General features: G+C 46.0%; 1 protein-coding gene and 1 pseudogene across 1 annotated transcript; one reads left to right on the forward strand and one right to left on the reverse strand.

The window, feature by feature from the left end:
- Positions 1-26,082, forward strand: LOC101131481 (beta-glucuronidase-like). The gene is given in 14 exon segments (XM_055347845.1): positions 1-173; positions 247-603; positions 2,097-2,283; positions 2,591-2,624; positions 2,627-2,756; positions 2,933-3,078; positions 13,275-13,295; positions 13,298-13,453; positions 14,257-14,315; positions 14,403-14,573; positions 14,797-14,975; positions 15,060-15,206; positions 20,628-20,743; positions 25,982-26,082. Coding segments are annotated over 14 exon segments (1,977 nt in total).
- On the reverse strand, positions 6,971-7,720 carry LOC129523651 (ATP synthase subunit a-like; annotated as a pseudogene).
- Positions 26,083-26,373: the final 291 nt, after the last annotated feature.

Raw genomic sequence — 26,373 nt, forward strand, 5'->3', positions numbered from 1 at the left:
ATGGCCCCATCCAAAGGACGTGCATCCGACAGGAATGGAAGAGGCTTCGCTGGGGCCTGCTGGAATTCCTGCTGTGGAAAGCAAGAGGAGGTGCTCCTTGAAGAAACGGGGATACCACGATCTCAGGGGTTCTGTCCTCGCCTGCGTCCCTGGATCATCCAGCCTGTTTTGGGGTGGGGAGCCGACCTCGCCCTTCTTAGCGGGGGCTGAGGGTGAGCGTCCCGCTTCCCCAAAGGCCTAACCCAGGGTTCCAGCCGCAGGCCCCACTGGGCAGTGCGGGGCCCCGCCCGCCCGCCCCTCCAGGCCTGGCACTCGCCCTCAGCAAAGATGGCGCGGCGGTCTCAGGCGCCTCACGCGACCCATCCGCCGGACTCCTCCCGCGCTGCTCTTAGCCCCGCAGACGGCTGCCGAGCGGTGGAGGGGAAAGTGTGATCCGAGGCACGGCGGTGGCTGCGCGCTGGCGCTGCAGGGCTGGATGCTGTATCCCCGGGAGAGCCCGTCGCGGGAGTCCAAGGAGCTGGGCGGCCTCTGGAGCTTCCGCGCCGTCTTGGACAATCGACGCCAGGGCTTCGAGGAGCAGCGGTACCCGCGGCCGCTGCGGGAGCTGCGGGGCAGGGCCGGGAGGCGCCCGGGAGCTCGGCGGTGGGAGGGGGGAGCCCTGGTTCCCTGCAGGCTCCTTCCCCTGGGCGCCCCGGAGCTGGCGCCCTACAGGAAGTTAAAGGTCAATGGGCTTAGGGGCGCAGGCTTGGGGGACGGGGAGACCGGGGGAACTGGGGAGGGCCGAGGCGGGAGAAGAAGGAAGCGCTGCTGCCGAACCCCCTCACGAGACGAAGGGTGAGCCCGGGCAGTGTCTTTCTTTTTAATGTTTATTTTAAATTTTAAAAATTGTTTTGAGACTGGGTTTGGCCCTGTCGCCCAAGCTGGAGCAGAGTGGTGTAATACTAACTTCTGAGCTCAAGGGATTCTCCCGCCCCAGGCTTGCAAGTTAGCTGGGGCCACCACGCCTGGCTATTAAAAACAAAACAAAACAAAACCTTGACCAGGCTTGGTGGCTCACGCCTGTAATCCCAGCACTTTGGGAGGCCGAGACAGGTGGATCACTTGAGGCCAGGAGTTCGAGACTAGACTGGTGAAACCCCGTCTCTATTAAAAATACGAAAATTTGCTGGGCATGATGGTACACACCTGTAATCCCAGCTACTCGGGAGTCAGAGGCAGGAGAAGTGCTTGAACCCGGGAGGCGGAGGGTGCAATGAGCCGAGATCACAGAGCCACTGGACTGCACTCCAGCCTGGGTGACAGAGTGAGACTCCGTCTCAAAAAAAAATAAATAAATAAATAAACAAATAAATAATTTTTTTTTTCTTTTTTAAAGATATAGGTCTCACTGCATTGCCCAGGCTGGTCTCGAACTCCTGGCCTCAAGCCATCCTCCCATGTTGACCTCCCAAAGCGCTGATTACAGGCATGAGCCACACAGACACTGGTCTGGCCAGAGCGGCATGTGCTGCACAGAGCTGGGAGGAGGGAGACAGTTTAGACCTCCTGAGGTCAGCTCTGCTGAGGCAGGAAGGTCCCTTGGTTTTCAAGGTTCAGGTTGAGGACAGGACATGATATCAGGCCAAGGACACCACCCCTGTTTTCCTCCTGACTTGGATATGGTCAGCAGAGAAGTGGGACCGAGTGAGGTCTGGGCCGCGTTTTCCTTGCTTGCATCCCCTTAGAAAAACTTTGCAGCATTCAGTACAGGAGGAAGAGAGAAGAGGGCTGGGTGCCAGCGTGCGTCCCACTCACAGTGTCCTAAGCAAAGCCTCGCATACCCCCAAACAGTCTTCCTCCCTGTGACAGGCAGTGGGTCATCTGTCTTGGGAGATATTGGGCCCCATCCACTCCGAAGAGGAACTCTTGGCCCCGCTAGTCCAGGTGCACAAACCGCCTTGGCGATTAATCTGTCCTCAGCAAGTTGTCTGTCCGTTCCGCCAAGAGTCCCCGCTATGTGTCAGGACTTGCACTAGGCCTGGGGGCACAGCTCTGCAGCACACTGGCCCAGGATCTTTTTGGGGACCTAGGAGGTGAGCGCGGCTCTTCTCTCCACCATCGGGCCCCACCCTGGGCGTGCCGGTTCCCTCCAGCTTCAACGACATCTGTCAGGACTGGTGGCTGCGGCAGTTTGTTGGCTGGGTGTTGTACGAACAGGAGGTGACCCTGCCGGAGCAATGGACCCAGCACCTGCGCACAAGAGTGGTGCTGAGGATTGCCAGTGCCCACTCCTATGCCATTGTGGTCAGTGCAGCCAGGAGCAGGCAGGGTAGGTGGGTGGGCATGGCTGCTGAACAGCATGGGACCCCCAGCAGCCACCTACAGCCTGTCTCCTGGGGTGGGATGGTGGGGGGCCCTGCCCTGCCCTGGGGGCTGTGCCCTGTGTAGGGGGATAGGTGGCCTGATCTACACCCCTGGGATGCCATTCTTCCTGTCTGGCCGGCAGGTCCCTGAGCCCCATGCTGCAGGTTATGTGAGGGAGTGCCTGATAGCAGGGCCCCTCCTCATGCCCCAACCTGCTGCCCCCTCCTCATATCTCCTGTGTCTGCAGTGGGTGAATGGGGTCGACACGCTAGAGCATGAGGGGCCGACAGCAGCAGTCTGGTCCAGGTGGGACCCCTGTCCTTCTGCCCCCGCATCACTATCACCATCAATAATACGCTCACCCCCTCCACCCTGCCACCAGGGACCATCTGCTACATGATCAACACCTCCAAGTGGATACCATCCTGTCTCCACCGCACTCACCTACCTTCCCATCCCACCCTGTGGTCTTCCTGCTAGGGACAGGGTGGCCTTGGCAGAGTGGAGGCCCTGGATCTGAGGAGGCTTGTGAGCTGAGGTCAAGGGACTCAGGGCAAGGGCCCAGCGAACCACTGTCCTCCGACCCTAGGTATCCCAAGGGTTACTTTGTCCAGAACACAGACTTTGACTTCTTCAACTACATGGGACTGCAGCGGTCTGTGCTTCTGTACACAACACCTACCACCTACATCGATGACATCACCATCACCACCGGCGTGGAGCATGACAGTGCTGGTAGGATCCTCCCTCAGTGGGGCCCAGGGTGGCTCTGTTTGTTTCCTGCTTGGAAAGCTCTCCCAGGGAAAAGGTTCTCCGAGCATCTCTGAACCCTCATAGTTTCCTACCTACCTATGAAGGTAAAATCCAGGCTGACTGGGGCACAGGCTCCCGAAATCACCCGTGTGGTTGACCTCACTTGGAGAAGAGGGGTCTGGCCTAATGTCACACAGCTCAGGGTGGCAATCCTGTCCCTTCCCCACGGTGCTGCTGTCACTCCAGCTCCCTTTGCTACACATCGTGCTCAAGGAACAGGCAGCTTCGGGGGACCGGGCATGGTGGCTCATGCCTGTCCTCTCAGCTCTTTGCAAGGAGGCCCTGGTAGGAGGATCACTTGAGGCCAGGAGTTCAAGACCAGCCTGGGCAACATAGCAAGACTATCACTACAAAAAATTAAAAAATTAGCCAGGCATGGTGATGCATGCTGGTAGTCCCAGCTGCTGAGGCAGGAGAATCACTTGAGCCTGGGAGGTCAAGGGTGCAGTGAGCTATGACTGTGCCACTGCACTCCAGTCTGGGTAACAGAGGGAGACCCTGTCTTTTTTTTTTTTTTTTTTTTTTGAGACAGAGTCTTGCTCTCTCGCCCAGGCTGGATGGCAGTGGTGCGATCTCAGCTCACTGCAACCTCCGCCTCCCGGATTCAAAGGATTCTCCTGCCTCAGCCTCCTGAGTAGCTGGGATTATGGGCACCTGCCACCATGCCTGGTTAGTTTTGTATTTTTTTAGTAGAGGCAGGGTTTCACCATGTTGGCCTGGTTGGACTTGAACTCCTGACCTGAGGTGATCCACCCGCCTTGGCCTCCCAGAGTGTAAGGATTTTTTAAGTTTTTTTTTCATTTTTAAAATATATTTTTTTCTTTTTCTGAGATGAGGCCTTGCACGGTCGCCTAGGCTGGAGTGCAGTGGCGAGATTATTGACAGTGTTTTGTGGCCGCAGTTCCAAATTTAAAAGAATTTAGGCTGGGTGCGGTGGTTAATGCCTGTCATTCCAGCACTTTGGAAGGCCGAGGTGGACAGATTGCTTGAGCTCAAAAGTTCGAGACCCACCTGGGCAACATAGTGAGATCCTGTCTCAAAATAAATAAATTAAATAAATAAATAAATAAGAACTTAAACAAGAATAAAGGGCTGTGATTAATATATTAAGTCCTATAAGCATATGGTGATGTTTGATCAGGAGAATGAAGCCACCATTACAGAGTTCTCCTATTAATGGTGGGGGGTAAGGCAAGGTTAGTAAGATTTGCTGTAAGTCTTCAAAAGGCTATTAGTGGGAGTAAGTAGTGTTTGAAGCTCTCGAGAGAGTAATATGATTCGGCTATGGATTCGCTCATAGTTTGAATTTGCTAGGCAGAATAGTAAGGACAAAGTAAGTCCATGGGCAATTATGAGGGTAATTGCACCAGTAAAGCTTCAGGGGGTTTGAATGAAGATAGCCATAGTAACAAGTGCTGTATGACTTACGGAGGAATATGCAATAAGTGATTTTAGATCAGTTTGTCGTAGACAAATAGAGCTTATCATAACTATCCTTCATAAGGATAACATGTGGAAGGGGTAGGCTATATATTCTGTCAGGGGGCTGAGGATAAGGGTAAGCCGTATTATGCTGTAGCCGCCTGGTTTTAGGAGAACCGCTGCAAGTACTATTGAGCCAGCAATAGGGGCTTCTATGTGGGCTTTAGGAAGTCGTAGGTGAAGTCGTATAGGGGTATTTTTACTATAAAAGCCATAATACATGCTAATCATATAAGGTTATTGGATCAGAAAATTAATAGTTCTTGGGTGTTAAATATTATTATGTTCAGTGAACCTAAGGTATTTCAAGTATAAATAAGTATAATAGGTAGCGGGAGAGATCCCATTAGTGTATAAAATAAGAAATACGAGCTTGCATTGAGGCGTTCTGGTTGGTTACCTCAGGGGGTGATAATAATTAAGGTAGGGATAAGCGTAGCTTCAAAGAGTATATAAAATATAATTAGTTTTGTGACTGTGAATGCTATAATTTAAAAAAAATTATAGGGAAATCAATATGGAAATATAGAGCTTTTTCCATAGGGGTGACTCATTGGAGAGGTGGTACTGGCTTGCTATAATTATAAGAGGTAGTAGTCAGGCTGTTAAGATTAGAAGGGGTGATGTCAGCGATCAGAAGAGAAAGTTAATGAGAAGTTGAATAGATTGCTGAATTGATTAAAAAATAATAGGGCAATGAAGCTGATGATTAGGCTGTGAATAGTCATATTGATTTAGATTATTGAGTTTTTAGAGAGTCATGTTATTGATAGCAGTATAATTGTTGGAATAATAATTTTTAGCATTGAAGTAAATTTAGGTTATGTACATAATCTAGGCCATACGTGTTGGAGATTGAAACTAGTAAGGCGAGGCCCACTGCAGCTTTGCAGGCAGCAAATACTGGGAGGGTAATGGGTATTATGAATGCTAGGGTGAAATGTATATTTAAAGTTATAAGGGTATTTATGATGAATAATGATAATATTATTCCTTCTAGGCATATTAGGGATGCTATCAGGTGGGATTGATAGATTAATATCCCCAGAAGTGATATGGTATATGCTAATATGATATTGATATAAATAGAAGGCATTTGGTAAATATGTTCTATTATAATCTAATGAGTCAGAATCATTTATTTTGGCTTAAACTATCTACCAATTCAGTTCAGTCTAATCCTTTTTGAGTTCATTCATAAGTTAACCCTAGTACTAAAATGATAACTAGTATAAGGGCTGTGCTGATTGTTAGTGTCAGGTTGTTTGTTTGAAGAGCTCATGGCAAGGGTAATAGGGCGATTTCTAAGTCAAATAGGAGGAATGTGATGGCTACTAGAAAAAATTTTATGGGGGAGGGAATGCAGGCGGAGGATAATGGGTCAAATCTGCATTTGTAGGGGCTGGATTTTTCTGTATAAATCTTAAGTTGTGGGAGCCATAATGTAATAACTATTAGTGATAAGGCTAATAGGGTGTTGATTACTAGGGCTAGTATTAGGTTAATTACTCTTTTTCAGATGTTGTCAAAACTAATTGATTGGAAGTCAGTAGTACTCTTTATACTAAAAGAGTAAGATCCTCATCAGTAAATAGAAATATACAAGAATAGTCATACTACATCTACAGAGTGTCAATATCAGGCAGCGGCTTTGAAGCCAAAGTGATGGCTAGGTGTAAAGTGATATTTTAATTGTCAGAAGAGACAGATAGTGAGGAATGTTGATCCAATAATGACGTGAAGTCCGTGAAAGGCTGTAGCTATAAAGAATGTTGAGCCATAAATTCATCAGAAATAGCAAAGGGAGCCTCAGAGTATTCTGAGACTTGTAGGAGGGTGAAGTAAATACCTGAGGTAATTGTGATAAGTAGTGCTTCAGTTATTTGTTTTTGATTATTTTCTAGTAGGCTGTGATGGGCTCAAGTAATTGAAATCCCTGATGCAAGAGGGGTACTTCCAGAGGGTTGAGGGGAGAAATGCCTGTTGGGGGTCAGTGTCCTCCTAGTTCTGGAGTTGGGGCTAGACTGGAATGGTAGAATGCCCAGAAGAATCCAGCAAAGAAAAATACTTCTGAGATAATAAATAAATTCCATATCAGAGGCCTTTTGGACAATTGTTGTATGGTGGCCTTGAAATGTACTTTCTCGGATAATATCACGTCACCATTGATATATAGTCAGTGTATTGGTTAGTAGGCCTAAAGTTAAAAGAGTAATAGAGTTAAAGTGAGATCATATAGCTAGGCCAGATGTTATTAGGAGAGCTGAGAGAGCCCCTGTTAATGACCAAGGGCTGAGTTTGACTAAATGAGAGGTGTGTGTTTGGTGGGTCATTATGTGTTGTCATATAAATAAAGGCTTACTAATAGCGTAAAGACATAAGCTTGGATAAGGGCCACAGCGAATTCGAGAGTGGTCAATAGAATTAGAATAATAAGGGTAATTGAAGCTGTGGGAAGGTTAATAGTTGATAATACTAGTGTGGCTCCTCCAATAAGTGTATGAGTAAGTGACTGGCCATAATATTGGCTGTTAAATGTACAACTAGTGCCATTGGTTGAATAAGTAGACTAATGGTTTCGATGATTACTAGTATAGGGGTAAGTGGTATGGGCGTGACTTGCAGGAAGAGAGCTAAGGAGTTTTTAGTTTTAAAGTGGAACCTGTGATTACTGTTCCTGCTCATAAGCGGATTGCTATACCGAGATTTATTGATAGTTGAGTAGTTGGTGTAAATGAGTGGGGTAGAAGCCCAAGGAGATTGGTTAAGGCAATAAAGAGAATTAGGGATATTAGTATAAGGGATCAGGTTCGTCCTTTAATATTATGTGTGATTATTATTTGTTTTAGAACAAGTTGAACTAGTCATTGTTGAATAGAAATCAATCTTGTATTAATTATATTAATATTAATTAGATAGTTATTAGATGATACTAATTAGATAATTAATATTAATTAGTGAGTATATTAATTAAGTAGTTGGAGGTTGGAAGGAGTGTGGTGGGAAACAAGATGATTAGTGCTGCTGCGGGTAAACCTAGGATTGTCGGGGCAGTAAATGAGGTGAACAGATTTTCGTTCATTTTAGTTCTCAAGGGTTGTTATGTTTTTGTGTTTCAATTATTTTTGGTGTAGGGGGTGTATGGTAAATGACATTTGATAGTTTTAATTGAATAATCGAGAATAAAGTTATGATTGTTGATATAATAATAATAGGTCATGTGGAAGTATCTTGTTGAGGAATTCACTGTAGAGAGGTGTGATTTCTGTCAGAAGAAGTCTTTAAAAGGTTAACGCTGGGGTAGCTTTACAGTGAGATTATAGTGTGGATATAGACCAAGTTTTGAAAGTTTTTAATGGGACTAATTTTAAAACAATAGATATAAAGCTGTGGTTAGATCCACACATTTCTGAGCGTTGTCCATAGTAGAGGCCTGGTCATGTAGTGGTTAAGGCAAACTGGTTTAAGCGTCCAGGGATTGCATCTGTTTTTAACCCTAATGAGGGAATAGTTCATGAGTGCAGGATATCTTTGGATGAGATTAACATGCGGATGGGAATTTCTGTTGAGAGGATGTTTGGTTATCGAATTTGAGGAGTTGAAGTTCTTCTGGTTTTAAGTTGGCTGTTGGAAGTATATAAGAATCGAAGCTTAATTCTTCATAATCTATATACTCGTAGCTTCAATACCATTGATGTCCAATTGTTTTAATGGTGAGAGGGGGGTTATTGATTTCATCTGTTATGTACAGAATACATAGGGATGGGAGGGCAATTAAGATTAAGCTGATGGCAGGCAAGATAGTTCAGACAGTCTTTATTTCTTGGGCATCTATAGTGGTAGTATGAATCAGCTTTGTTGTATTAGAGAAATAATGTATAGAACCAGGAAACTAATTAGGAAAATGATTATAAGAGTGTGGTCATGGAAGGTAAGTAGTTCTTCTATAGTAGGGGATGAAGCATCTTGAAGACCTAATTGAACTGGATGGGCCATTAAGATATATAGGGCTTAACCTATAACTTAACTTTGACAAAGTTATGAAATAATTTTATTAATATCTTATTGAGAAAGTCATAGAGGTTATGGGATTGACTTGAAACAGTCTCTGGAGGTTCGATTCCTTCCTTTTTCGCTTAGATCTTCATGTAGGTTGGTTCTTTGAATGTGTGATAGGGTGGTGGACAGCCATATAGTCATTCTAAGTTGGTAGATGGTTGCACAATTGTTAGAACTTTTCATTTTGAAGCGAAGCCTTCTCAGATCATGAAAGTTATTAGCGTTACTGCTGTTAGGGAAATAAATGAGCCTACAAATGAAATAGTATCTCATGCGGTGTATGCACCGGGATAATTGGAGTAATGGCGAGGCATACTGGATAGGCTGCGGAAATGCTGCGGGGAAAAAAGTTAAATTGACACCTATAAATATGATGGCAAAGTGAGTTTTAGCATAGATTTGATTGAGTGTATAACCTGAAAATAGGGGGAATCAGTGGACAAAGCCTTCTATAACAGCAAATATGGCTCCTATTGATAAGACATAATGGAAATGGGCTACAACATAATATGTATCATGTAAAACAATATCTAGTTATGAATTGGCTAGTACAATGCCGGTTAAACCTCCTACTGTAAAAAGGAAAATAAATCCCAGGGCTCAGAGTATTGCGGGAGATCATTTGATGTTACTGCCATGTAATGTAGCTAATCAGCTAAAGACTTTGACATGAGTAGGAATAGCAATAATTATAGTAGCAGAGGTGAAGTATGCTCATATATCTACATCTGTTCCTACTGTAAATATGTGGTGAGCCCATACGATAAACCCTAAGGAGCCAATTGATATTATGGCCTACACTATGCCCATATACCCAAATGGCTCTTTTTTCCCAGAGTAGTATGTTACGATATGGGAAATTATCCTGAAGCCCAGTGGGATAAGGATATAGACTTCAGGGTGATCAAAGAATCAGAATAAGTGCTGATATAAGATAGGATCACCTCCACCAGCTGGGTCGAAAAAAGTAGTATTAAGATTGCGGTCTGTTAATAGTATAATAATGCTGGCGGCTAGGACTGGGAGAGAAAGGAGTAGAACTGCTGTAATTAGGACTGATCAGACGAAAAGGGGTGTGTGATATTGGGACATGGCTGGAGGTTTTATATTAATAATTGTGGTAATAAAGTTAATGGCCCCTAAAATAGAAGAGACACCTGCCAAATGGAGTGAGAAGATGGTTAAATCTACAGAGGCTCCCGCATGTGTTAGGTTTCCTGCTAAGGGGGGGTAGACTGTTAGCCGGTTCCAGCGCTGACCTCTACTATAGTGGAGGCAAGTAATAGCAGGAAAGAGGGTGGGAGGAGTCAGAAACTCATATTATTTATCCGGGGAAATGCTATGTCAGGGGTGCCAATTATCAGAGGGATTAACCTCCAGTTATAATTGGTATTACTATAAAGAAAATTATAACAAATGCATGAGCGGTAATGATGACATTGTAAATTTGATCATCACCTAGTAGAGTACCTGGTTGGCCCAGTTCCGCTCAAATAAGGAGGCTTAAGGCTGTACCTACTATCCCTGCTCATGCACCGAATAGCAAGTATAATGTCCTGATATCTTTATGGTTGGTTGAGAACGATCAACGGTTGGTGAACATAAGTGAAGTGAGAAAAGGTAAAATGGCTGAGTAAACTTTAGACTGTTAATCTAAAGACAGAGGTAAAGGCCTCTTTTTTCCTGTCCCGAGGTGATTTTCATGTTGAATTGCAAACTCAAAGGAGCAGCTTGAATCCTGCTGGGGCTTGTACGCCATTTTTCCCCCAACTGCGGGAGAAGTAGATTGAAGCCAGTTGATTAGGGTGTTTAGCTGTTAACTAAATTTTCGTGGTTTAAGTCCCACCAATCTAGCAAGAGCTTAGCTTAATTAAAGTGATTGATTTGCATTCAATTGATACAGAATAGAGTTTTTCAGTCCTTAGGGTTTTTTAGAAATTAAGTATAATTTACTTGCTAAGAGCTTTGAAGGCTCTTGGTCTTACTTAACCTAAATTTCTAGATTATGGATAGTGTTAGTGGAGAGATTGGTAGGAGGATGGTAGAGAAGGTGATAAGTGTGGGGAGAAGTAATATGAAATATTTTCAAACTGTCATTTTATTTTTATATTATTTGATGTGGGGAATATTGTCACTGAAGTGGAGTAAACTAAGCGTATGTAAATATACAGATTGAGTAGAGTTATGATAGCTATAATGGTTGGGATAATAAGACTTATTTTTTGTAAACTCTTGAATGGTGATTCATTTAGGCAGGAATCCTGTTCATGGAGGTAAACCTCCTAGGGATAATAAAATTGATAGAATTATAGATACTGACCATGTTAATTTGTTTCAGGCGTGAGATAGTGATAGGGTTGTAGTGCTTGAATTCAGGCTGAGTGCTAGGAATGCAGTGGTTGTTAGGTTAAAAATGGTAATGTTTGGGTTATATATTACTACTGCTGTTATTCAACCTATATGAATAATTGAGGAGTAGGCTAGAATTTTACATAGTTGTGTTTGGTTAAGTCCTCCTCAACTGCCCACTATAATAGATAAGATCAAGAGAGACAGGAGGATGTTCGTGTTTACTGATGGAAAAATTTGATATATAATTGAAATAGGGCCAGTTTTTGTCATGTGAGGAGTAGTATACCGAATGTTAGGGAAGTTCCTTGGGTTACTTCTGGAACTCAGAAGTGAAAAGGGGCTATCCCTAGTTTTATTACTAAGCTGTTATTATTATTAAGGATGAAAGTTGATTAATAGTATTTATTGTTCACTGGAGAACAGGTTATTGAAGAGAATACTTATTATGAGGAATATAGATGCGGTTGCCCCTATAAGGAAATATTTAGTGACTGCTTCTGTAGAGCGGGTTTTTTTTTTAAATTGAGATTGGGATGAGGGCTAGTATATTTATTTCTAGGCCTGTTCAGATGAAAAATCAGTGTGAGCCTAGCATTGTGATAAGTACCTGTAAAAACAGTAAGGGAAATAATAAGTTGAGCTAATGGGTTAATTAGGATGGGAAGGGTATAACCAACATTTTTGGGGTATGGGCCAGATAGCTTATTTAGCTGACCTTACTTTAGGACATGGTGTGATAGGTAGCATGGAGAATTTTGGATTCTCAGGGGTGGGTTCAATTCCTATAGTTCTAGAAATAAGAGGATTTCAACCTCTATTGTTTACTCTATCAAAGTAATTCTTTTGTCGGACATATTTCTTATGTTTGGGGTGGGATGCTGGAGATTAGGATGGGTATTGAGATATGTCATATACAGAATACTAGTGTAAGTGGTAGAAAGTTTTTTTGTAAGAGGTGTATGAGTTGATCGTTGCGGAAACGGGGATATGCTGTTTGAATTCATAAAAATAGGTTAAGAGGAAGGTCTTGGTAATGAAATATGTAGTATAGAGTTTGGTGAATATATAGTGTGTAATGTTCCTAGAAAAAATGTAGTAGTTAGGGCATTTATTACGATAATATTCATATATTCTGTTATAAAGAAGAGGGCAAATGGACCTGCGGTATATTCGATGTTGAAACCTGAGACTAACTCTGATTCTCCTTCTGTTAGGTCAAAAGGGGCTCAGTTAGTTTCTGCTAATGTGGAGATAAATCATATTATGGCTAGGGGTCATGATGGTAGGAGCAGTCAGAGGGACTCTTGTGTTGTGATGAGTGTATATAAATTGAATGAGCCACTTCTCAGTAGGACTGATAACAGGATGATGGTTAGGGTTACTTCATATGAAATTGTTTGGGCGACAGCTTGTAATGCGCCGATTAGTGCATAGTTTGAATTGGATGCCCATCCTGATCGTCAAATAGAGTAGACGGCTAGGCTTGATGTGGCTAGAATAAATAGGAGGCCTATATTAAAATTAATTAAAGGGTCTGGTATAGGGAGGGGAGTTCACAAAAGAAGGGCGATAGAAAGGGCTAGGGTTGGAGCAGTAATATAGAGGGCAATAGTAGATGTTGAGGGTTGTAAGGGTTCTTTGGTGAAAAGTTGTATTGCATCAGCAGATGGTTGAAATAAATAGTCCGTAGGGTGTTAGATTGAGATTAACATCATCTATAGTGCGAGGGCACTTTATGAAGTAGGCCCTATTTTTCTTGTCCTTTCGTACAGGGAGAAAAACAAAATAGAAACCTGTTGGAGACCAGCCTGGCCAACATGGCAAAACCCCGACTCTACTAAAAATACAAAAATTCACCAGACGAGGTGGTACACGCCTATGATCCCAGGTACTCGGAAGGCTGAGGCAGGAGAATCACCTGAACCCCGGAGGTGGAGGTTGCGGTGGGCCAAGACCACGCCACTGCACTCCAGCCTGGGGGACAGAGTGAGACTTTGTCTCAAAAAATATATGTGTGTGTGTGTGTGTGTGTCTGTGTATGAACACACATATATATGTGTGTGTTCATATATGTATATGTGTATATATATATATATATGTATATAAAATTTTAAAAAAACAATAGAAACAAATGGCTGCCTGGGAGTGGTGACTGCGGGGCACTCCCGTTTGTGTGGCCCAGGTCATGTCCCTCCCTCAGCCCTGGTCTCTCTTGCCTCCTGCAGGGCTGGTGAATTACCAGATCTCCTCAAGTGCAGCAACCAGATCCAGTTGGAAGTGCATCTTTTGGAGGCAGAAAACAAAGCCGTGGCCACTGGGGCCTTTACTCAGGGCCAGCTGAAGGTACCGGGTGCAGTCAGGAGCCTCTGGTGGCCTTACCTGATGTACGAACACCCCCCGATCTGTACTCATTGAAGATAATGGTGGTTTGGAACTTGGTTAAGGGAGGTCTTTTGCCCCCATCTGGGCTTAAGCAGGAGCCCAGGACAGATGAACGGCCAGGCGTGGTCCTCTGAGCTTTCTGATATTTCCCACCCTTGGTGGGAGGCCCAGTTTTTGTGGTTTTTTTTTGAGATGGTCTCACTGTGTCACCCAGGCTGAAGTGCAATGGCCTGTTCACAGCTAACTGCAGCTTTGAGCTCCCAGGCTGCAGCAATCCTCCTACCTTGGCCTCCTTAGTAGCTGGGACTACAGGCACATGCCACCATGCCTGGCTAATTAAAAAAACTGTTTTGGTAAGCCAGGCGTGGTGGCTTACACCTGTAATCTCAGGACTTTGGGAGGCTGAGGTGGGTGGATCACATGAGGCCAGGAGTTCGAGACCAGCCCATCCAACATGGTGAAACCCTGTCTCTACTAAAAATACGATAATTTGCTGGGCATGGTGGTGCATGCCTGTAATCCCAGCTACTCGGGAGGCTGAGGCAAGAATTGCTTGAACTTGGGAGGCAGACGCTGCAATGAGTTGAGATCACGCCACTGCACTCCAGCCTGTGCGACAGAGTGAGACTGTCTCCAAAAAAAAAATAAAAAATTTTTTTTTTATAGAGATGGGGTCTCACTCTGTTGCCAGGCTGGTCTTGAACTCCTGGACTCAAGTGATCCTTCTGCCTTAGCCTCCCAAAGCGTGGGAACTCCAGGCATGAGCCACCTCATCTGGTCAAGGGGAAGGCCCAGTTTTGAAGGGCAGGTCCCGGGGTCATCCAGGGAAGGGCAGAGCCTCTGATTGCTGCATCCCTGCTTGCAGGCCCAAGGCGGCTGCTGGGGTGCACGAGGGGCCTTCCTGCCAGAGGGAGGGCCGGATGGGGCTCAGGCTGTCGGGGTGCTCACACCTGGCGCTTTGGCTGTCTTAGGTGCGGCTGACTGCACAGACGTCACTGGGGCCTTTGTCTGACTTCTACACACTCCCTGTGGGGATCCGCACTGTGGCTGTCACTGAGAGCCAGTTCCTCATCAACGGGAAACCTTTTTATTTCCACAGCATCAACAAGCACGAGGATGCGGACCTGCGTTTGTGCTCCTGGGTCCTCGTGGGGGCTGCTTCTGGTCACCTTCCACTTTTGCCTTCCGTATGTCCCACAGTTCAGGGCAGCTCAGGGCAATAAGGCAAATGGCTCCAAACTGCCCCATGGTGGAGCCGGTGCTTGGTCTGGAGAGGGGGCTCATGGGGTGGCTCTCCAGGGTCCTGGCTCTCAGAGGAAGTGCAGCTTCGACGGGCAGGGGTCACTCCACTCTGCTGTCTCCTAGATCCTAGGGAAGGGCTTCGACTGGCTGCTGCTGGTGAAGGACTTCAACCTGCTTCACTGGCTTGGTGCCAACGCCTTCTGCACCAGCCACTACCCCTACGTGGGGGAAGTGCTGCAGATGTGTGACCGCTATGGGATTGTGGTCATTGATGAGTGTCCCGCCGTGGGCCTGGTGCTGGTGTGAGTCCCCACCACGCACCCGCTCCACCTGCCCAGCCCGCGGACCGCACCGTGACCCTCTGTCCCTTCCCTCCTGGCCCACAGGCAGCTTTTCAACAATGTGTCTGTGCATCAACACATGTGGGTGATGGAGGAACTGGTGTGCAGGGACAAGAACCACCCCGCCGTGGTGATGTGGTCTGTGGCCAACAAGCCTGCATCCTACCTGGAATCTGCCAGCTACTACTTCAGGTGAGTGCCCCCTGGCTGCCCTGGGCTGGATCGGGAAGGAGACCCTGGCAGGTGGCAGGCTGGGGTGGGTTTGTGCTGTTTGAGACCAGCCTCCTGTCTCAGCCTGATGGGAGTGCCGTCCATAGCCAGACAGTTCAGGGGACCAAATATCTACCCACCCAAGTTGTGGTTTTCTTTTTCTTTGTTTTTTTTTTTTTTTTTTTTTTTTTTTTTTGAGACGGGGTCTCGCTGTGTCACCTAGGCTGGAGATCAGTGACGTGATCTTGGCTCTCTACAGCCTCCGCTTCCTGGGTTTAAGTGATTATTTTGCCTCAGGCTCCTGAGTACCTGGGATTACAGGCATGCGTGAGCCACTGCACCTGGCCTGTTTTTTTGATTTTTTTTGTTTTTTTTGAAACGGGGTCTCACTTTGGTCTCCCAGGCTACAGTGCAGTGGTGTGATCTTGGATCACTGCAGCCTCGACTTCCCAGGCTTAGGTGATCTTCCTGCCTCAGCCTCCCAAGCAGCTGGGATTGTAGATGTGTGTCATCACACCCAGCTACTTTATACTTATTTTTTATTTTTTTGAGATGGAGTCTCACTCTGTTGCCAGGCTGGAGTACAGGGGCACGATCTCGACTCACTGCAACCTCTGCCTCCTGGGTTCAAGTGATTCTCCAGCCTCAGCTTCCCGAAGAGCTAGGATTACAGGTGTGTGCCACCACACCCAACTAACTTGCATTTTTGTTTGTTTGTTTGTTTGTTTGTTTTGAGATGGAGTCTCACTCTGTTGCCAGGCTGGAGTGCAGTGGCACAATCTCAGCTCACTGCAACCTTCACCTCCCAGGTTCAAGTGATTCTTCTGCCTCAGCCTCCTGAATAGCTGGGACTACAGGCTTGCGCCACCACACCTGGCTAATTTTTTTTTTTTTTTGAGATGGAGTCTCACACCGGGCTAATTTTTGTATTTTCAGTAGAGACAGGGTTTCACTATGTTGGCCAGGATGGTCTCAATCTCTTGGCCTCATGATCCGCCCGCCTTGGCCTCCCAAGTGGTGGGATTACAGGCGTGAGCCACTGTGCCTGGCCAACTTTTGTGTTTTTTAGTAGAGACAGGGTTTCACCATGTTGGCAAGGCTGGTCTTGGACTGCTGACCTCAGGTGATCCGCCTGCCTCAGCCTCCCAGAGTGCTGGGATTACAGGCGTGAGCCACCGTGCCCAGCTAATTTTTGTATTTTTAGTAGAGACAGGGTTTCACCATGTTGACCAAGCTGGCCTCGAACTCCTGACTGCAAGTGATCCACCTGCCTCAGCCTCTGAAAGTGCTGGGATTACGGGTGTGAGCCACTGCGCACGGCCCCCTTTTCTTCCTTATAATCGTGCAGTTCTAACAGCATTCAGAGGTGAATTTTTCACTTGTGGTAGAGGCAGCAGAGGTTGTAGAAATGTTTCTTGAGACAGACACCACACCCCAATTTCATGGAGTGCTTTGGGCTGAGCCAAGTCTACAGCAGGCAGAAGGCTCTGAGAAGTCGTCCTAGCCTGGGCAAAGGACAATTCAGAGCTCGGGGGCATGGGGTGTGCTCAGCAGGACTGGGTGGACAACGTTTTTTGCAAAAGTGAAGAGTTCAGGCTTCCAGGATGCCTGAGGCTTCCAGACAGGCTTCTTTGAGCGGTGGCCAGAGGAGATGCCTGTTTTTCAGGGTAGGAATTGAAGGGAGTTGCCCAGGCTGGAGTGGTTCAGCCAGGCTGTCACAAGGCTTTGAAGCTTCCCATCTGAGAGCCTGGCTGTTGGATAGTGCAGGTTTGGAACTTGAGGCTGGGAGATTCTGTTCCATCATGTGCCAGCCACAGCCTTTGGATGGGCAGAGCAGTGATGGGGGAGGGTGTAAAAGAAGAAATAAACTGAGGAAAGAGAAGAGGAAAACAGGCTTCAACAACAGTCTAGGCTGGGCACGGTGGCTCACGCCTGTAATCCCAGCACTTTGGGAGGCCAAGGCGAGTGGATCACCTGAGGTCAGGAGTTCAAGACCAGCCTGGCCAACAGATAGTGAAACCCCGTCTCTGCTAAAAATACAAAAATAAACCAGGAGTGGTGGCAATTGCCTGTAATCCCAGCTACTCGGGAGGCTGAGGCAGGAGAATCACTTGAACCCGGGAGGTGGAGGTTGCAGTGAGCCGAGATCGTGCCATTGCACTCCAGCCTGGGCTACAGAGTGAGACTCTTTCTTTCAAAAAAAAAAAAACAAAACTGTACTGTGCAGGCCTCAGGTGGGTGCCAGAAGCTCTGAGCAGGGACTGATCCCTCTGTTGGGTTTTTCTTCCCTTTATCCCTCCTGGTTAACTTGACTCGGCATAAGGGCCATCTCTTCTAAGAGTCTCTCCCTGACTCTCCAATCCAAGTTATGTTTATTGTGTTGTAGATACCAATTCCTGCCACCACTCGTCATTTCCATTCGGAACATTTCTTTCATTGTTTGTTTTTCAGAGTTGGTCTTGCTTTGTTGCCCAGGCTGGAGAGCGGTGGTGTAATCTCGGCTCACTGCAACCTCTACCTCCTGGGTTTAAGCAATTCTCCTGCCTCAGCCTCTTGAGTAACTGGGACTAGAGGCATGCACCACCATGTGCAGCCTATTTTTAAAATTTTTTATAGAGATGGAGTCTCGCTTTCAGGCTGGCCTTGAATTCCTGGCCTCAAGTGATTCTCCCGCTTCGGATCCCAAAGTACTGGGAATACAGGCATGAGTCACACAATGCATGGCTGACAAGATTCCTATTCAGCGTCTGAGCATGGAGAAGACTCCCTTGGCCTGGGGCAGGTGAGGTAAACCTCCTCATAGAGGGGACAGTTATGAGGACGCTCATAGCTGTCCCCTCTATGAGGAGGTTTACCTCACTTGCCTCAGGCCAAGGGAGCCTTCTCCGTGCTCTGCCCCTGTTGTAGCCTGAACCTGGCTCTCCCTGCGTTCTCACCAGGCACTGTTGTTATTTCTTTGGCTCTCTCTTTGGACTGTGGGCTCAGGAGAGAGAAGGAGTTCTATTTATTGTTGCTTCCTAGGTACTCTGCAATATCTGACACAGCACGTGCTATATAATACCTGTTGAGGGCTTGAGGGCATGGGTGAGATCACAGAGCCATGTTTAATCACTCATTTTGTCCTCTTTATTTATGTATTTATTTATTTTTATTTTTGAGATGGAGTCTTGCTCTGTCACCCAGGCTGGAGTGCAATGGCGTGATCTCAGCTCACTGCAACCTCTGCCTCCTGGGCTCAAGCAATTGTCCTACCTCAGCCTCCAAAGTAGCTGGGATTACAGGCACCCGCCACCATGCCCAGCTAATTTTTGTATTTTTGTAGAGACGGGGTTCCCAAAATCCTAGAATTACAGGTGTAAGCCACCGCGCCCGGCCTGTTCTGATTTTTTTTTATCCATCTCATTTTTTTTGTCCTCACCAAAGGTATGTTGCTTTGTCTTGGGGTTTTTTTACATGTGAATTCCTGAACCTCATCCAGCCCCTCGTCCCCTCCCCAGCCAGCTCACGCTCGTTTGTCACAGCTCCTGGGACTCCCATTGACATACAGGTAACAGCCACCCACAGTGGACTGTGCTGTTCTGTTTGCACCCTTAAATTTATCATGATTACAGAATGCCACTTCTGCAAACTAGTCAAGTAGGGGGAAGTGGCTCATCGATATGCATGCTTGCTCATCCTCTTTGAAAAGGTAACCAGCTCTGAATTCTTTTTTCTTTGAGACGGAGTTTGGCACGATCTTGGCTCAGTGCTACCTCTGCCTCCCAGGTTCAAGCTGTTCTCCTGCCTCAGCCTCCCAAGTAGCTGGGATTACAGGCATGCGCCACCACGCCCATCTAATTTTGTATTTTTGGTAGACATGAGATTTCCCCACCATGTTGGTCAGGTTGGTCTTGAACTCCTGACCTCAAGTGATCCGCCTGCCTTGGCCTCCCAAAGTGCTGGGATTATAGACATGAACCACCATGCCCTGCCTCAGCTCTGAATTCTTAAGAAACTCTTCAGAGGGTCTAGGTCAGTGCTGATAGAACCTCTGCAGTGCTGGGCGTGATGGCTCACACCTGGAATGCTAGTACTTTGGGATGCCAAGGTCAGAGGATCTCTTGAGCCCAGGAGTTTTGAGACCAGTCTGTACAACATACACCCCATCTCTACAAAAAATTTAAAATGAGTTGGGCATGGTTGTGCTTGCCTGTAGTCCCAGCTACTTGGGAGGCTGAGGTGGGAGGATTGTTTGAGCCCAGTAGGTCAAGACTCCAGTCAGCCATGATTGCATTGCTGTACTCCCACCTGGGTGACAGAGTGTGACCTTGTTTTTTTTAAAAAAAACACCCTTGCAGTGATGGAAATGTTCTGTATTTGCACTGTCTGAAATGGTAGCTATTAGCTACACGTGGCTATTGAGGTCTTGATATATGACTAGGATAACTGAATTGATTTAGTTTAATTAAAAAAGATTTTTTTTGAGACAGACTCACTCTGTTGTCCAGGCTGGAGTGCAGTGGCATAACCACAGCTCACTGCTCGACTTCCTGGGCTCAACCACTCCTTTCTCCTCAGCCCCCTAAGTAGCTGGAACCACAGGTGTGCACCCCCACGCCTGGCTAATATTTTGCCTTTTTGTAGGACTGGGTCTCACTGTGTTGCCTAGGCTGCTCTTGAACTCCTGGTCTCAAGTGATCCTCCTGCCTCGACGTCCCAAAGTGCTGGGATACCAGACCTGAGCTACCATGCCCAGCCTGGTTTAGTTTAATTTCATTTTACATGTATGTATGTATGACAGGGTCTCGCTCTGTCACTCAGGCTGGAGTGCAGTGGTGTAAACACAGCTCACTGCAGCTTCGACCTCTGGGGCTCAAGCAGTCCTCCCACCTCTGCCTCCCAAATAGCTGGGACCACAGGTATGTGCCACCATGCTTGGCTGATTTTTGTGTTTTTTGTACAGATGAGGTCTTGCTGTGTTACCCAGGCTGGTCTTGAACACCTGGGCTCAAGCAATCCTCCCACCTTGGCCTCCCAAAGTGCTGGGATAACAGGCATGAGCCACTGCACCTGGCCCAAAGACGTATTTTTACCTGTATAGTAGTTCAGCCTTTAGACTGTACCAGCAGATAGAGGTGGAAAAGTAATGTAAAGCGAATATCAAATTACATTTATAAATAAAGCAGTTGCTCATTAAGGTTGTTTTTTTTTTTAAACCTCCTTTTTTATTCTGGGTTACATCATTCCCTGGCTGTCTTTACCCCAGCATCAGTGAGTCCTACAGTCACTATAGCCCCCTGCGAGGACAGATATTTTGGTCACCATCAAGTGGATCTTTATTTTTATCTAACATTTACAATTCTGCCATTTCTGACTCTTAGAATCTCTTTGCCTTGAATACCAGGGTCCACCTCTGATGTTCAGTGAAGAGTACCAGAAGAGTCTGCCAGAGCAGTACCATCTGGGTCTGGATCAAAAACACAGAAAATACGTGTTTGGAGAGCTTATCGGGAATTCTGCCGATTTCATGACTATGCAGTGTAAGTGGCAGTTTGGCTCATGGGATAACGTACCTGTCCTCATTTTTTCAGGTTGCCTTGCCAATTCTGGCCATTTTGATTATAAGAATATTGGAAACAAAGGAGGGAAGCTGGCTTACTCCATGTAGGTTGCATTGAGAATTTTCTAGAAAAAGTAAGTTGTGCTTAGAAAGTAGGAGAGCAGTCAGGCCCCCGCCTCCCAAATACGGTCAAAAAAGCAAACAGGAGAGTCTGCTATAGTGAGACGGAAATGACTAGCTTGCCTTTTTCTTGTCTATTTCATAGCCAAGGAGGAAGGAAAAATGGGACTTCATTATGGATTTACTTTTGGGACACACTCATTATTCCACAGTAGGGTACAAAGCCTAAGAGGCTTAAGGTATTTTAGTCAGTTTTATATTACTTGCAAAAAGCAGGCTGATTGAATATAGGTGAGTTTCAACACGTCTTGAATGGGGTAGCATTTAAAAGTCTTCAGGCTGGGCATGGTGCTAATGCCTGTAATCCTAGCACTTTGGGAGGCCAAAATGGGAGGATCGCTTGAGGCCAGGAGTTTGAGACCAGTCTGTTCAGCGTAGCAAGACCTCATCATCTACAAAAAAAATAAACGAATTAGCTAGGCGTGGTGGTGTGTGCCTGTAGTTCCAGCTACTTGTGAGGCTGAGGTGGGCAGATCGCCTGAGCACAGGAGTTGGAGGCTGCAGTGAGGTATGATTGCACCACTGCATGTGAGCCTGGGTGACAGAGTGAGACCTGTCTTTAAAAAAAAATTGGTCTTCAAAGAGAATAAGATCTGTACTCTCACGTGCAGATGGATGAGGGGCTGCCAAGATAAAATCTTCCAGCGTAGTTGTTCTCAGACTGTCATTCTTGCCCATTATAATTACCACCCAGGAACTTGGTAGAAATGCTAACTTTTGGCCGGGCGTGGTGGCTCACGCCTGTAATCCTAGCACTTTGGGAGGCCAAGGCAGGCAGATCACCTGAGTTTGGGAGTTCGAGACCAGCCTGGCCAACATGGAGAAACCCTGTCTCTACTGAAAATACAAAATTAGCTGGGCATGGTGGTGCATGCCTGTAATCCCAGCTACTCAAGAGGCTGAGGCAGGAGAATCACTTGAATCTGGGAGGTGGAGGTTGCAGTGAGCTGAGAACGTGCCATTGCGTTTTGGCCTGGGCAACAAGAGCAAAACTCTGTCTTAAAAACCAAAAAAAAAATTAATAATAATAATGCTTGGCACACTGGCTCACGCCTATAATACCAGCACTTCGGGAGGTGGCAACGGTAAGATTGCTGGAAACCCAGGAGTTTGAGATCAGCCTAAACAACGTAGTGAGACCCCATTTCTACAAAAAAAAAAAATTAGCCAGGAATGGTGGCACAAGCTAGTTGTCCCAGCTAAGGCTGAGGGAGGAGGATTATTTGAGCCAGGAGGTCAAGGCTGCAGTGAGCTATGGTCAAAGCACTGCACTTGAGCCTGGGCAATGGAGTAAGACTCTGTCTCAAAAAAATAATAAAGTTCGAAATACTGTAAGAATTACCGAAATGTGACACAAAGACACCAAGTGAGCACATGCTGTTAGAAAAACGACACCACTACCCTAGCTCAACACAGGTTGCCACAATCCTCTCATATGTTAAGAAATGGTCCAGACATGGGGACTCATGCCTATAATTCCAGAACTTTGGGAGGCTGAGATGGGAGGATTGCTTGAGGGCAGGAGTTCAAGACCAGCCTGGTCAACATAGCGAGACTCCATCTCAGTAGTTTTAACTGTTATTTATATTTTTAAATAAAACAAAACTATGTTAAGAAATGCAGTATCTGTGAAGCACAATCAAGTGAAGTAAAAGAAAATGAGGCCAGGCACGGTGGCTCACGCCTGTAATCCCAGCACTCTGGGAGGCCAAGGTTGGTGGATAGCCTGAGGTCAGGAGTTTGAGACCAGCCTGGCCAACATGGTGAAACTTCGTCTCTATGAAAAATACAAAAATTAGCAGGGCGTTCTGGTGCATGCCTGTAGCCCCAGCTACTCTGGAGGGTGAGGCAGGAGGATCTATTGAGCCCCAGAGTTTGAGGCTTTATTAAGAGTTATTATGTCACTGTATTCCAGCCTGGCTGACAGAATGAGACCCTGTCTAAGAAAAAAATCATAAAATGGTATATTAAGGCTGGGTGCGGTGGCTCATGCCTGTAATCCCAGCACTTTGGGAGGCTGAGGTGGGCGGATCACGAGGTCAGGAGTTCAAGACCAGCCTGGCCAACGTGGTGAAAACCCCATCTCTACTAAAAATACAAAAATTAGCCAGACGTGTTGGTGCACATCTGTAATCCCAGCCACTCGGGAGGCTGAGGCAGGAGAATCACTTGAACCTGGGAGGCGGAGGTGGCAGTGAGCCAAGATTGTGCCATTACACTCCATCCAACCTGGGTAATATATTGGGTGAGACTCCATCTGAAAAAAAAAATGGTGTAAAAGTATGCTAATCTACTAGAGAATGCTGTTAAATGACAAGTAGTCCACAATTCCCTACAACCTCATTTTCACTGGAAATTAAAGTTAGAAAGTGTTAAGAATTCTGATCAATGTACATAATTGACCTACTAAATATAATAAGGGTGAAAGGAAACGACTGTATGAAAAGTATGCAAAGAAAATATGTTTTTAATAAGTAAAGGTATGAGGTACTTAGGACATGTTTCCATTAATGAAAAAGAGATGGCCCGGCATGGGGGCTAACGCCTGTAATCCCAGCACTTTGGGAGGCTGAGGCAGGTGGATCACGAGGTCAGAAGTTCAAAACCAGCCTGGCCAAGATGGTAAAACCCCACCTCTACAAAAAATACAAAAATTAGGCAGATATGGTGGCAGATGCCTGTAATTCCATCTACTCGGCAGGCTGAGGAAGGAGAATCGCTTGATCCCACAAGGCAGAGGTCGCAGTGAGCCGAGATCTAGCTACTGCATTCCAGCCTGGGCAGCAAGAGTGAAACTCTGTCTCAAAAACTCCCCCCAAAAAAACAAAACAAAATCTCTCTGGGCTTTTCTTCAGGGAAGGCAGGAGAAAATTGTAACTTTTAGTTTTGCTATAATGTTCAGCTAATTTTGAAAAGAAAATAAAATCACAGAGCTAAAAAGATTGTTTCTGATGAATTCTGGTACAAAGCAGAATTACAGTTTAAATGTTTGTTCATAAAACATTGGGCCAAGCGTGCTGGCTCATGCCTGGTATCCCAGCACTTTGGGAGGCTGAGGCGGGCAGATCACCTGAGGTGGAGAACTGAAGACCAGCCTGGCCAACATGGAGAAACCCTGTCTCTACTAAAAATAAAAAATTAGCTGGGCATGGTGGCACATGCCTGTAATTCCAGCTACTCTGGAAGCTGAGGCAGGAGAATCGCTTGAACCCAAGAGGTGGAGGTTGTAGTGAGTCTGAGGTCCTAAGATTTTATTTTCCTTTTATAATACAGACATGAAATAATAAAAAATATATATTTGTAAAATCTGAGAGCTACAGTGTAAAAGAAAAAAGAACACACACAAAAAAATACACACACATATATACACAAACACACATATATGGTCTCTGCCACTGTTCCCTGGTGCACAGCTCCTGAAACCCTTGGAATCTCCGAAGTAGTAAGTGTCTTTGTGGATGCTAATGAGACGACTGATTTCTGGTGACTCCTGAATAGTCTCAAAATGAAAAGCAGTTGCCAGGGGAACCAACCTCGTGATTAGGGGGTAGGAACTTTCAGCCCCCTGCCCCCAGATTTCCAGGGATGGAGAGGAGCTGAAGGTTTGAGTTGATCACCAGTGGCCACTGATTTAATCAGCCATGCCTATGTTGCCATCGCGGGTGGTACATGCCTGAAATCCCAGCACTTTGGGAGGCCAAGGCAGGAAGATCGCTTGAGGCCAGGAATTTGAGACCAGCCTGGGCAACATAGTGAGAATTCATCTCTACAAATAAAAAAACTGGCCAGGCATGGTAGCGCATGCCTGTGGTCCAGCTACTCAGGAGGCGGTGGTGGGAAGATCACTTGAGTCCAGGAGATCAAGGCTGTAGCAAGCTATGATTGCACCACTGCATGCCAGCCTGGGTGGCATAGACCTCTGTCTCAAAACCAAAACAAAACAAAAAGCAAACTAAAAACCAAATCATGCCTGTGTCTTGAAGTCTCCATGAAACTCAAGACAGCGGCTGGGCTCGGTGGCTCATGCTTGTAATCCCAGCACTTTGGGAGGCTGAGGTGGGCGGATCGGTTGAGGTCAGGAGTTCAAGACCAGCCTGGGCAACATAGCGAGACCCTGTCTCTTTTTTTTTAATGAAAAAAAAGTAAACATGGGGCAGAGGAAAGAGTCAGATATGCATTTGTCTCAGGTGAGCAGAGGGATGACCTTGGGGTCTATCCTTTTTCCTGTAAGCATAAGCTATCAATTTACATTTTCAGGGTGAAATGCAACAGAACTATTCTAAGGTCAAAATCTTGAGGCCCATAAGGAATTTCCTTGTGGGTAAATTTTGAGGGAGGTGTGTAGCTTTAAAAAAAAAATCTTTGTAGCTATCTATTTAGGAACAGAATGGGAGAGGCAGGTTTGTATGATCCAGTTTCCAGCTTGACTTTTGCCTTTCACTTAGTGAGTTGGTGGTCCTGAGATTTCTTTTCCTTTCACTGTCATTATTCAGGGAAGAGGGTATGGTCTTGACATCAAAATTTCTTGGGGGAGAAATCTACCAGGGTTTGGATGAGGCCAGACATTGCTCATTCAGTATCTCAAACCCAGAAAGATGAGTTACTGACATTGAATATGCTAAAGGAAAACAAACAGTTCTGTTGAATTTCTTGGATTTCATCTAAAACAGTTCGGGTTTTTTGTTTTTGTTTTTGTTTTCGAGACAGGGTCTTGCTCTGTTGCCCAGGCTTGAGTGCAGTGGTGTGATCTTGGCTCACTGCAACCTCTACCTCCTGGTTCAAGCAATTCTCCTGCCTCAGCCTCCTGAGTAGCTAGGATTACAGGTGTGCACTATCATACCCGGCTAATTTTTGTATTTGTAGTAGAGACAGGGTTTCACCATGTTGGCCAGGCTGGTCTCCAACTCCTGGCCTCATGCAATCCACCTACCTCAGCCTCCTAAAGTGCTGGGATTAAAGGCATGAGCCACCATGCCCAGCCAAAAGAGTTCTGTTGAATTTCACCCTGAAAACATAAATGAAAAACTTGTCTTCACAGGTGAGGGACAAAGGACAGAACTAAAAGTCATCCCTCTGCGCCCCGGAGACAAAAGCATATCTGACTGCTTCCTGTACTTTGTGTTTATTTACCTTATGTAAAAATGCAGATTCACTGAGTGCAAGATGAATGCATAATTGACTATTCTTCCACCCTTTCCTTTCCACATGTAAAATGTGAATTCTGTAAATGCTGATCAAAGACTCAAAGGAACACAATTGCTTGTCTCTTCAATTTGCTTTCCCTCCCTGCTTTTTTTTTTTTTTACCTTCCCCTACTGCCCACTCTTTTTCCCTTTATTTATTTGTTTATTTATTTAAGACCAAGTCTTGCTCTGTTGCCCAGGCTGGAGTGGAGTGGTGCAATCTCGGCTCACTGCAACCTCTGCCTCC

This window comes from Gorilla gorilla, chromosome 6 (genome assembly GCF_029281585.2).
Source record: "Gorilla gorilla gorilla isolate KB3781 chromosome 6, NHGRI_mGorGor1-v2.1_pri, whole genome shotgun sequence".
Lineage (NCBI taxonomy): Eukaryota > Metazoa > Chordata > Mammalia > Primates > Hominidae > Gorilla > Gorilla gorilla.